Raw genomic sequence first — 13,567 nt, 5'->3', positions numbered from 1 at the left:
TTATTTGTGACTTTTAATCATGGAGGATTAGTGGGTGGCAACAGAAGTGGAATACAGCTTTGCTTTTTGACTGGAAGTTTAATAGAAAAGGGCTGAAGCAAGTCACAAAGTATCAGTAACAGCAGAGAAGCAGTAATATTTAAAAACAGGGATGTAAAGAAGCATTGGCATTATGACAAAAGATTCTGACAGATGAACTATTCTCCTTTTCAGTTCAGCAAAGCTGAAAATAAGTTATTCCTGGAAAATTTATATATTGGGGGTAATTTTGCCACTGCGGCAATAGGGGATCGGCCGTCTGTGATACATCCCACTGAATTTTGCTCAGACAGGGTGTATAGTGGGCACGACTGCCAGCCTTCTGCCCTGACAAGGTTGTAAAATTCTATGGGTTCATTTTCAACGTTATGTGCTGGTCATAGGATAGTTCGGTTGAAGTCTGGTGGACGTATTTCTTTTGTGAAAAGTATTATGTCAAAGAAGCATTTGTTTAATACAATGTGGTTCGTAAAATAGTTTTGGGCTGGGATTTATAACACAAGCTATTATTCATCAAAGATGATTAAAACAGCACACCCATCTCTGCAATCCCGCTCAATGGGTAGCACTCATGCCTGAGTCAGATGGTTGAGAGTTCAAGTCCCACTCCGGGATCTTGAGCACAAAAATCTAGGCTGACACTGCAGTGCAGTGCTGAGGGAGCGCTGCACTGTCGGAGGTGCCGTCTTTCGGATGAGACATTAAACCGAGGTCCCGTTTGCTCTCTCAAATCGATGTAAAAGATCCCATGGCACTATTTCAAAGACGAGCAGGGGAGTTATTCCCAGTGTACTGGCCAATATTTATCCCTCAATCAACATAACAAAAAGCAGATTATCTAGTCATTATAACATTGCTGTTTGTGGGAGTTTGCTTGTGCACCAATTGGCTGACGCATTTCCTACATTAAAACAGTGACTACATCCCAAAATTAAATTAATTGGCTATTTTTACATGAAAGGCATCAGATTCCAATTTGTTATAGAAACATAGAAATTTACAGCGCAGAAGGAGGCCATTTCGGCCCATCGTGTCCATGCCGGCCAACAAAGTGCCACACGGCTCTTGGTCAGCAGCCCTGAAGGTTACATATAAACCTAGAAACAATGACGGAAAGGCAAAGAGCACACAGCCAACCAGTCTGCCTCACACAACTGCGACACCCCTTATACTGAAGCATTCTACACTCCACCCCAACTGGAGCCATGTGATCTCCTGGGTGAGGCAAAAACCAGATAAAAACTCAGGCCAATTTAGGGAGAAAAAAAATCTGGGAAAATTACTCTCCGACCCATCCAGGCAATTGAAACTAGTCCCGGAGATCACCCTGGCCGTATTCGATTCCCTGCAGTACTTACCATTATATCTGCGCCGTCCAACAAAACGTCATCTAGTCTAATCCCAATTACCAGCTCGAGGTCCATAACCCTGCAGGTTACGGCACTTTAAGTGCCCATTCAACCATTTCTTAAAAGTGGTGAGGATTTCTGCATCCACCAATCTTCCAGGCACCGAGTTCCAGATCCCCACAATCCTCTGTGTAAAGACCCCCTCAAATCCCTTCTAAACCTTCCACCAACCACCTTAAAACTATGCCCCCTCGTGCAAATTTGTTAATAAAATGACTAACTCCTGAAACTATCACAAATTTGTAAAATGGTGTTCCATCACCCAATGTCTTATCACATTTACCAACTGCATTGCTGATCAATACAGGATTAGGAAAGTCCCAGGTTCAATACCCTGTTTGTGATAAGGTCACTGCTCTCAGCTGGGGTGATAATAAGGGCTGCTCACAATTGGCCTCCACAAACCTGGGTAGAAAAGGGAAATTCAACCAACATTCCCAGTCCTGAATGTTGCTATACTCACCAATAAACAATAAATGCATGTCTGTTTCTGCTGAAATGTCTTATATTGCTTAACAGAGGAATATAAGGAAAAATGTAGACAGAAACAGAATTTGATTCTACGATTGTTGTAAGTTCATACTCTCGATGAACTGAATAAATTCTCCAGCCACAAAAGAATCAGATATGCTCAAACATGTTGACACAAAATGTGGAAATCAATGAAAGCTCCACATTATCCATATTAGAAAGTTCTCTTACCGTTTGTACAAACTTGTTACAGATAACCTTCTTGTCACCCCTAGAAAAATAAATGCAAAATAATCAAGTTTGGTTGCAATTGTTTAAAGCACCAAATCCACAAGAATCTATAAAAGACTGCAGCACAATTTACTGTGCTGTTCCAATTAAATGTTATAACATGGGACTGTTTTGTAATTGCTGAAGAAGCATTCAGAGCTAAAAATACTCCTTCCGTAAACAATTACTGCCTAATAAAAGTTTCACCTACTTTGGAAACTCAAGTCACGGCAGTAACAAGCATTACTAAATTCTACCCTCTCCCACCTTCCCTAGTTTCTGCACAGATCCATCACAGACCCAATCCACATCCAGACTGGGGTCAAGCAGGGCTGGGTCATCGTGCCAACCCTCTTCTCGATCTTCCTTGCTGCAATGCTCCATCTCACAAGCTCCCCACTGCAGTGGAACTAAACTACAGAACCAGTGGGAATCTGTTCAACTTTCATCATCTCCAGGACAGATCCAAGATCATCCCAACCTCTGTCGTCGAACTACAGTACGTGGATGAAGCCTGCGTCTGCGCACAGAGACTGAACTCCAAGTCAGTCAACATCTTCACTGAGGCGTATAAAAGCATGGGCCTTGCACTAAACATCTGTAAGGCAAAGGTCCTCCACCAACCTGACCCCGTCACACAGCACTGCCCTCCAGTCATCAAGATCCACGGCGAGGCCCTGAACAACGTGGACCACTTTCCATACCTCGGGAATCCATTATCAGCAAGGGCAGACATCAACGACGAGGTTCAACACCGCCTCCAGTGCGCTAGCGCTGCCTTCGGCCGCCTGAGGAAAAGAGTGTTCGAAGATCAGGTCCTCAAAGCTGCCACCAAGCTCATGGTCTACAGGGCTGTAGCGATACTCGTCCTGTATGGCTCAGAGACATGGACCATATACAGTAGACACCTCAAATCGCTGGAGAAATACCACCAACGATGTCTCCACAAGATCCTGCAAATCCCCTGGGAGAACAGGCGCACCAATATTCGCGTCCTCGATCAGCATCGAAGCACTGACCACACTCGACCAGCTCCGTTGGGCGGGCCACATTTGTGTCAGGCATGCGAACAGACTCCCAAAGCAAGCACTCTACTCGGAACTCCTACACAGCAAGCGAGCCCAAAGTGGGCAGAGGAAATGTTTCAACGACGCCCTCAAAGCCTCCTTGATACAGTGCAACATCCCCACTGACACCAGAGAGTCCCTGGCCAAAGACCGCCCTAACTGTAGAAAGTGCATCCGGGAGGGCGCTGAGCACCTCGAGTCTCGTCGCCGAGAGCATGCAGAAAACAAGCGCAGGCAGCGGAAGGAGCGTGCGGTAAACCAGTCCCATCCACCCTTTCCTTCAACGACTGTCTGTCCCAACTGTGACAGAGACTGTAATTTCCGTATTGGACTGTTCAGTCACCTAAGAACTCACTTTTAGAGGGACTGCCTATGTTGATGAGTTTCTGCACCCTGGACAGAAGTATTCAATATGTACATCAAAGGGCTTGTGCTCTGCAAAACTGGCACTTTAAATTCCACAATTGTAAAATGCCCACAGAGGTTACAGAGCAAACTCACATTAATAGTTTCTGAAATGCAGACATAAAACCTAAAAGGTGGCTTTGTCCCATATTGCAGCATAGTAATTAAAACACTGCATCATTTTCTGCCCAATGTTCTTAGTGTAATAGAGTTAGGGTACAGATAACATCTAAAAAATAAAAATCAATGCTTGGATTTTAGAAAACATGGGAATCACAGGTTGCTTAAGTGTACATCATTTCTGCACACTGATTAAAAAACTTTTTTTGTTAAATATCATTAAGTAACATCGTAGAAAAATAGTTTAAAAATTGAACAAAATATTAACACAGCAAAATATTATGATCCTGGAGAAGAAAATTAATCTGTAATTTCAGGAATAACTCAATGATCTGCATGATCAATCATACTGCTTTCACTGATGCTCACAAGTCTTTTAAACTCACATCCCATGCGCCCTTCATGATGAAGCTGAAAGCTATGGGTTCACATAGCTAAATCTTGAATTGTAGATGGAATCTATACTCCAGCGTACGATGTGCACTCACCTGAAGATACCGCGCAAATGCTGGTTCTTGGCACGCAATGCGCATGCGCCGAGAACCGGCTTTTGACAGATCCAACACATCCCCGCAGGAAGGACATCCGTGGGGCAGATATTGGGCTATTTACACAACTCTTGCCCAGCGAATGTCCTTCAAACTCTTACGTCTTTTACCAGCGTATTTTATATTAAAAACCCTGTCCATTAAGGCAAGTTTATTTTTAACACTATTAAAACACTTTTTTTTTAAATCAAAAAAATATATTTTTTTTCTAAAACATGTAATTACATTCAATTTCAATTAATTTTAAATGTGAGGTGTTTTTTTTTTATTTATTGTGTTGTGTTTCTTTTTTTTGGGGGTATTCTCATTGATAGTAATGGGAGCTCGTACAAGCAGAGCTCCCATTACAGGTTGAGCATCCGAAATCCGGAGTTTCTAAATTTGGAATGTTCCTGAATCCGGACACCAGGCCGATCCGTGGCGGGGCTATCCGATATCCTGAAAATGCTCTGAAATCCAGACACACTGCCAAACCGATTACTGCCACGATTTGGGCCCAGGGAAATTCCAAAAAACAAAAACTCCAACCCACCTCTTCTTGCAAGTCTTCACACCCACAGGTACCACGGCTCCTGGGGGTCCGCAACGCAGAACCTCCCCCCGGGCGTCTTCCCTCGGCCAGAACACGGGCGCGCTAAAACTCCAAAGCAGGCGACCTCAGCACCCCCAGCCTTGCACACCGGCAGTCCGCCGAAAACCGCTACCGCAAGACCCCAGCGAAACTCCGCAAATGGCACTTTCCGAACGGCACAACAAAACAACTCTCTGAAAACCGGAGACACACAGCGGAGTCATCCGGGATCAGCTTGGCATTTCCGGATCCGGAAGACGTTCCAAAATCCAGAAATACCCTTCCCTCAGCTCGGGTGTTTCCAGATTTGGGACGTCGGAAAGACGTTCCGAAATCTGAAAATCCAGATATTCGGAATGGCCTTGGTCCCAAGGTTTCCAGATTTCGGAAGCTCTATCTGTATTATCACTGAGAATACCAGATGTCCATTGGTGGTCCAGGCCCACATGATTCCAGGTGACGAATATGTACCTGGAAGACATGTTCCCGTACGCTGCACAGCAAATGGAGGCTTCCAACCAGAATCCTACGTTCCTCCAGGGCCACCAGCTATTTTCGTAAAAATATTTCGGGTCGGAGGCATTCATCCGAAGGAAGCCTTCGACTGCAATTTCCCCTCCATTAGTGTTATTTTGAGTTTTTTGTAATTTTTTTACAAAATTGTATTTTGAAAGATAAGTTAAATTCAATAACCCCAAAAAAGGGCACGAGGATCGCGATGCACAATTAAGCCACGCCTGTTCAATGCAGTCCTTGCCCTGCTCTAAGGTTGCAGTTGTGGCTGCAGCAAGTGGCAGATTTCAGTGAAGACGTCCTGACTGAAGCGCAGACGTCGCATACATTTTTCCTCATGGAGGTTCAGGTAGGAGAATTTCCCGCTGAACACCCAAGGCGGATATGGTCTCCTGCCGAGAGCCTTTGTCCTCTTCCCTCTTCCCTCTTCCCTCTTCCAACAGCATCATCATGCTCTACCTGCCCTTTCTCCAAGTCATGCTGTATTTTCCAAGGTGAATTCCTATTAGTGCACCTATGTTTGCCAGCAAGTGGTTGTGCAGAAGCCTTGAACTCAGGAAAAAGTCCTTCAACGCCTGCCACAGCACTGCCTGTAGGTGTTGGCAACTTTAAACAACTATAGAAAGCACCAAACACCATTGGACGCGTACCAACAGCCAGAAGAAATCAACCAGAAACTGGCCTCTAAGTAGCTGATGATCCCTTTAAATAGCGCTGATGGTGGAGGGGGGAGGTCTTTCCTGCTGTTCAGCTGTGTGAGTTTAAGAGAGGGCGTTAGTTGGAACGTTAAGTTCCAAAATGGCAGCGCTGGCGTCAAATCAGCATTGTATGCTGATTGGCGCCATGATCAGCCTGCTCTACATTCTTCACTGCACATGAGCTAACGCCATTTTGAACCTCTAAGGGCACTCGTAGCGCCCAAAAAACATCCACTACGGATCAGAATTTTGCACCAAAATAGTTTAGGTCATCGAGAACTATCCACCTTGAATTCTATTCAATGTTTTACATAAGAACATAAGAAATAGGAGCAGGAGTAGGCCATTTGGCCCCTCGAGCATGCCCCGCCATTCAATAAGATCATGGCTGATCTGATCTTAGCTTCAACTCCACTTTCCTGCCCGCTCCCCATAACCCTTGACTCCCTTATTATTCAAAAATCTGTCCATCACCACCTTAAATATATTCAGTGACCCAGCCTCCACAGCTCTCTGGAGAAGAGAATTCTAAAGATTCACGACCCTCAGAGAAGAAATTCCTCCTTATCTCCGTTTTAAATGGGTGACCCCTTATTTTAAAATTATGCCCCCCAGTTCTAGATTCCCCACGAGGGGAAACATCCTCTCTGCATCTACCCTGTCAAGTCCCTTCAGAATCTTATATGTATCAATGATTACCTCTCATTCTTCTGAACTCCAATGAGTATAGGCCCAAACTGTTCAACCTTTCTTCATAAGCCAACCCCTTCATCTCAGGAATCAACCTCATGAATCTTCTCTGAATTGCCTGCAATGCAAGTATATCCCTCCTTAAATAAGGAGACCAAAATTGTACACAGTACTCCAGGTGTGGTCTCACCAACGTCCTGTATAGTTGTAGTAAGACTTCTCTGCTTTTATACTCTATCCCCCTTGCAATAAAGGCCAACATTCCATTTGCCTTCCTGATTATTTGCTGTACCTGCATACTAACTTTTTATGTTTCATGTACAGGGACCCCCAGGTCTCTCTGTGCCGCAGCATTTTGTAATCTCTCCCCATTTAAATAATTATTTGCTTTTTTATTTTTCCTACCAAAGTGGATAACTTCACATTTTCATCAAATGCTTGATGCCATTGTAAGAGTCAAACTCGGGTGCCTGTTGGTGGCATATCTGAAAATATTGCAGCGCTCCCTTTTACGGATGATACTGTATTCCTGGCAGACTCGCCTGGGAATCCAGTGCATTCCATGCACTGCCTTAAACAAGGGAGTTAATCAATGAGGTATGATTGTCAGTGCTCCCAAATACAGAATTATGGCATTGCACAACTAAAGATGGAATCTCAAAAGTATTGATTAGAAGAGGGTGGCGGGGGCGATCACCCTTGGTGAGTACTGCTCTTTGCTAAAGCCCCTCATATGGATACTGATAAGGTAATTGATGAACAGTAAACCTGATGTGGCAACTGATTTGGAAATCTAGATCATCAAAGTAGCTGGTACAAGGCTTCTTCCACAATATTGAAGGCAGAGGTCTGTTGCATATCTGACAAGGAAGCTTTTAACATTTAGCAATGACAGCGATCTGGAGGCTAAGAAGAACCCACACTCATATATTCAGGGCTTGAGTGCTGAGGGGCAAGCAGCTGCTGAAGCTCCACAATGTGAACTGGTGGAACCACCACTGAATGAGACATGGTGCGTGTCCCTGCTCTGGTCAGAATGATGGTAACAATATGTTTTATGGCGAGTTGTGCTGCTCAATATATCGCTCATGAAGTGCTCTTTACCTGTGCTGTCCACTTAGCAAGGATTCAAACTCACATTTGTCTAACAACCAAAAATATTATCTGCCTGGGAGGGAGGAGGGGTGAGGTGGGGATGAAGAACTCTCTGGAATCGTGGTGATGCACCAGTCAATGGAAGTTTAGAATGAACTCAACAAGTCAGATTTGATAATCCAATACCTGAACTAGGTAGGACTGCAGTACTTACAGTGCTGATCAACATGGCAGCCTAGCTCACGAATGGAACTTGGAGGCACAGACCAGTCACTGGGGACTGGGATTCTCTTAAACTCAGCTCCAAATAACCCTGCAGTGCAAATCCCTGCTGGGTAGAGAGGTTGTAGCTGGACAAGCAGAGCAAAATTTAACAATGATCTGCTCCAGTGAGCCTATTATCAGCAAGGGCAGACATCGACGACGAGGTACAACACCGCCTCCAGTGCGTCAGCGTAGCCTTCGGTTGACTGAGGAAGAGTGTGTTCGAAGATCAGGCCCTCAAATCTGGCACCAAGCTTATGGTCTACAAGGCTGTAGTGATACCCACCCTCCTGTATGGCTCAGAGACATGGACCATATGCAGTAGACACCACAAATCGCTGGAAAAATATCACCAACGATATCTCCGCAAGATTCTGCAAATCCCCTGGGAGGATAGATGCACCAACGTCCGTGTTCTCAATCAGGCCAACATCCCCAGCATCGAAGCACTGACCACACTCGACCAGCTCAGATGGGCCTGGTCACATTGTCCACGTACCCGACACAAGACTCCCAAAGCAAGCACTCTACTCGGAACTTCTACACGGCAGCCAATCCCCAGATGGGCAGAGGAAATGTTTCAAGGACACCCTCAAAGCCTCCTTGACAAAGTGCAACATCCCCACCGACACCTGGGAATCCCTGGCCAAAGACCGCCCTAAATGGAGGAAGAGCATCCGGGAGGGCACTGAGCACCTCGAATCTCGTCGTCGAGAGCATGCAGAAAGCAAGCGCAGGCAGCGGAAGGAGCGTGCGGCAAACCAGTCCCACCCACCCTTTCCTTCAACAACTGTCTGTCCCACCTGTGAGAGACTGTAATTCCCGTATTCCTGTACAGTCACCTTAGAACTCACTTTGAGTGGAAGCAAGTCTTCCTCGATTTCGAGGGACTGCCTATGATGATGAGCTGTATGCTTTTAGCTGGCTAAATTCCAGCAGTACCTTTGCACACACAGAGTATTGGCTCTGCGTGCCTTAGCTCCCTAGATTACACCAAAGGGAAACGTCACAGGTGGGTGTAGATTTCCCAGCAGCATGACTGAAACTCTTAAACATAATGCGCCCCCAAAAAATCGACATAATATTAGGACTTACCATTCTTCTCCAATTTTATAAACATATATGATACTGTCTGTCTGCCCAATGGCTATTTTGGTAGAATCTGGCGAAAAGGCCATGCCTTTGACCATATAGCTTTTCTTGCCATACTAAAAAAAAGCATATACATTTTTTAAATAATTCGTTTGCAATAATCAGTGAGACCAGAACACATAATTCTGTAAGAACTTTACAGAGATGACTGCAGATGAGCATAATTAATTTATGATTTCACAAATGAAATTAACCAGACAACAGATCAATCAGAACTTGCATTGTCACTTGCCTCTGACCTCACTTCAGAATCGACCAATCACCAGAAAAAAACCTACGTCCATTGATAATATTTTGCATGGGTTACAATCTGTGTCGAACAAGTGCTCTCCATGTCATAAATTTAACGTTAACAGCAATAATATTACAGGTAGCACAGGTTCTGAAAACAAATGAACTGGTTAACTCCTACCAGTGCACATACAGCAAGGTATTATTTATACAGTACTAACTGATTTCACAAGGTGTTGCACACACCTCCAGATATTGGATTTGGAACATGTTTGTCATATTTAACTGCTAAATGAAAACAAACTTATTAGAACTTCATTTTGAAATTATAAATGCAAGAAAAATTATTTTACTAAGCAAGGGAGATGTACAGTGACAATTTAGTAAAATAATTCTTTGCGAACTTTACAGATGAAGTAAAATAAATCCCCTGCCGTTTATCAATAATCAACTAAGCTTCAAGATTCAAAATTCACCAAAAGGTACCCAGTGTGTAAAGAACTGTGATTTGTCTTTCCCCCTTTGCAAAATAGGTTTCCTTGTCCAACGTTTTTCAATTCAAATAGCTTGTAACAGAAGTCGGTTCAATTTTCAGCTCTCATAATTCAGCTGAGAATGCATACAACACAGGACTTAAAGGAATATTAGTTTTCTGACACTGAGGTTATATTTAATGTCTAAATATAGAAAAGAAAACCACCATCCTACTGTATGACTGTCAATGGCACTTCTCTGTAAATAAATGTTAACTAACATGTCAAGTTATTACATATAATCTTTTGAAAATTAGGGATTTTTTTTAACCTTGGAATCAGCAGGTTTAGTGGAGAATTTATCTCTTCTTTCTCCATTTTCATCATAGAGAAGAACAACTCTGTCCACAGTGCAGACTGCAAACTTGCTGTTATTGGGTGCCCATGACATACATGTAACTTTTGCAGCACCATCCTTGAAAGAGGGAAAAACACCAAAGTTCATAAGTTAATATTGCATTAAAGAAACAAGGATTCATCCCATTTGACATTGTTTCTTTTCCAGAATTTCATATTATGTGTTAAATAAGACTAAGGTCCTAGTCTCAACCACCTTCTTCGGCAACCCACTGAAACTGATCACCTTCAACATAATGAAATATTTTCTGATGTCTGATGTCCTGAATTAGCCCTTCACAATCCTTAACCTGCTTTTAAATTCCACGCTCCAGGGCAATGACTGGCTTTGTTTCTTTTTAAAGATGGTTGTGACACTTACAAGTGTGACATCTGAACGGTGTCTGATGAGCAATAAGCAGGCAGCAGGTAGTGTGTAGCAGTACTCAGAAGTATCCCTACATGGTAATGGAAGGGTGGCCCTGGGATCAATAGGAGTAGTGATGGGGTCCTGCAAGAAGAGAGGAGTATTGAGGTCTGGGATAATTGAGGAGAGAAATTATTGAGAGTGGAAATAAAAAGTGGGACATTAACTTGTGGATGGGAATTCTGGGCTGTAGCTTGATGGTGGTACTGTGGTGAGAAACAGAATCACATAAAAGTGTGAGCTACCACTCAGAACTGAATAACTGATCAGCATCAATAACATGCCCAAAATGCAGATTGAACAACAGTGATCCCCTAGAAATATGAACAGATAAAATGTGTGACTGATCAGAAAATAACATACTCCAAGTGGGATGAAAAAATGCTGCAAATCTGCAACACAAATTCTGACTACATTACATTTCAAAATTATTGCATTGGCTGTAAAGTGTTTTGGGCAGTTCTAAGTTTGTGAAAGGTGCTATAGAAATGCAAGTCCTGTCAGAAGGACTGACGTTGCGAGCGATATGGATGGGCACCAACATTCATAGAATCATAGAATGGGTACAGAATAGAACGCGGCCATTTGGCCTGTCGAGCCAGTGCCGGCTCTCTGCAAGAGCAACTCAGCTATTCCCACTCACCCGTCCTTTCCCCGTAGCCTTGCAAATTTTTTCTTTCAGGTAATTATTCAACTCCTTTTTGAAAGACAAGATTGAGTCTGCCTCCACCACACTTTCAGGCAGTGCATTCCAGATCCTAACCACTCACTGCGTAAAAAAGTTTTTTCTTACATCGCCTTTGGTTATTTTGCCAATCACCTTAAATTTGTGTCTTCTGGTTCTTGACACTTCTGCCAATAGGAACAGTTTCTCTCAATCTACTCTGTCCTAACCCCTCATGATTTTGAACACCTCCATCAAATCTCTTCTCTTCTCTGCTCCAAGAAGAACAACCCCAGCTTCTCCAGTCTATCCACGTAACTGAAGTCCTTCATCCTTGGAATCATTCTCGTAAATCCTTTCAGCATCTTCTCTACATCCTGCCGAAAGTGCGGTGCCCAGAATTGGACACAATACTCCAGTTGAGGGCAACCCAGTGTTTTATACCCATTCATAATTATTTCCACGCTTTTGTACTCTACACTTCTATTCATGAAGCTCAAGATCCTGTATACTTTTTTTAAACTGCTTTCTCAACCTGCCCTGCCACATTCAACGATTTGTGCACATATAGAATCATAGAAAATTACAGCACAAGAGGAGGCCATTCGGATCATCGTCTCCATGGTCAGTCAAGAGTGACACAGCCTAATGCCACCTTCCAGCACTAGGTCCGTAGCCCTGTAGGTTACGGCTCTTTAAGTGCACATCCAAGTACTTTTTAAATGTGATGAGGGTTTCTACCTATACCACCCTTTCATGTAGGGAGTTCCAGCCCTCCACCCCGCCCCCGCTGGGTGAAACCATTGACCCCTAGGTCTCTCTGTTCATGCACCCCCTTTAGGATTGCACCCTTTAGTTTAGACGTTACAATTAAAATCGGCAGCAGAAAACCACTGACAGCTCGCACTTCCCCCAAATACTCAGGGCCTCCCCGCTGCGCCTGCTGCTCGGTGCAGTGGAAGCCCGAGTGCCTGGCCCTACCTGGGGGCTCAACAGGGTTTTCAGGTGCTTCAGCTGCATTCTGTCACCGCCGCGTTCCCTCCGCTTTGTCTCTCTGCTGTCGCCGAACCCACCCGCCGTTACCCTGGTTACCGTAACCCCGTGACCTCACGCACCCTGCGGGCCAGCCCGCGCGGCTGGTGATGACGTCACGCGGCGCGGGCTCGATCAGCCATAGGTCCACAAGGCTCAATTTATTTTCTCAATATTTCCAGCATTTTCTGTTTATATTTTAATGTATTTTCCAATATGTTTTTAATTCAACCTGCAAAACTGAAAAAAATCAAAAGAGCCATTGCTTCAAACGAAAAAGCCCCAAGAATTGAGATAGCGGTCTTTCCGGAATGGCGGCGGCCCGCTGGGGATCGGCGTCGCTCTCCCGGACAACCACGGACCGTGTGCACCGTGCTGACCTTCAAATTGCTAGCTTGTCCCACGCAGATGGGAAGTCAGATTGGACTGTAGCAATTGGGTTTGGTGTGGAATTAAACGTTTGTTTATGTGAAGAAAATGTAAACACAAAAGGTTTATTTTCCGCATCACATTAAAAAATACCGATCTTTCAAAAGTGGAGATGCCGGGGATTGAACCCGGGGCCTCATACATGCAAAGCATGCGCTCTACCACTGAGCTACATCCCCGCTGTTATGTTAGTGCCCGGCACTATATAGATGCTTTGGCGGAATGTAGAGCACGTGTTGCATGTTTTCATCCAGACAATTCACTTGTATTGTTTTCAATTTGCTGCAGATTTAAATCCGATTTACAGGAGCGCCACTCGGCGACGGGATCACCAACTTTCCTCCGACCCTGACAGCGGGAACGGGAAATATGAACCGGCGGCTCAGTGCACGTTCTGTGTTTGCAGCATTAGTTGACATTTGATATCACATAGCACCCTATTACTGGGTTTCACGCAGATACTTAAACAGAACCGAAATACTACAGATGCTGGAAATATGAAATTAAAAAAAGAAAACGGTTTGCACTTGCATAAATAAGTAGTATAGTATACTTTAACTAGTATAAACTGGTAAATGGGTTGTAAGAGGAGGCATGGAAATT

At 44.1% G+C, this 13,567-nt stretch overlaps 1 protein-coding gene and 1 non-coding gene across 4 annotated transcripts in view; both read right to left on the bottom strand.

The window, feature by feature from the left end:
• ift172 (intraflagellar transport 172) overlaps positions 1-12,595 on the bottom strand; it is a 159,311-nt gene extending 146,716 nt beyond the window's left edge. For 2 of the 3 annotated variants that reach the window (XM_070885161.1, XM_070885162.1), the window contains exons 1-4: positions 12,485-12,595; positions 10,348-10,491; positions 9,256-9,368; positions 2,151-2,190 (exon numbers count right to left, since the gene is read on the bottom strand). In XM_070885161.1, the coding sequence (XP_070741262.1) occupies positions 2,151-2,190; positions 9,256-9,368; positions 10,348-10,491; positions 12,485-12,523 (336 nt within the window). In that variant the 5' untranslated portion in view covers positions 12,524-12,595. The remainder of the gene's footprint in view (positions 1-2,150; positions 2,191-9,255; positions 9,369-10,347; positions 10,492-12,484) is intronic. The other variant, XM_070885163.1, reaches the window with a different exon arrangement.
• Positions 12,596-13,071: 476 nt separating this feature from the next.
• Positions 13,072-13,143, bottom strand: trnaa-ugc (transfer RNA alanine (anticodon UGC)). The gene has a single exon. It is a non-coding gene; the product is annotated as a tRNA-Ala (tRNA).
• Between the last annotated feature and the right edge of the window lie 424 nt (positions 13,144-13,567).

This window comes from Pristiophorus japonicus, chromosome 7, assembly GCF_044704955.1.
Source record: "Pristiophorus japonicus isolate sPriJap1 chromosome 7, sPriJap1.hap1, whole genome shotgun sequence".
NCBI lineage: Eukaryota > Metazoa > Chordata > Chondrichthyes > Pristiophoridae > Pristiophorus > Pristiophorus japonicus.
This window is presented reverse-complemented; position numbering and strand designations above follow the sequence as displayed.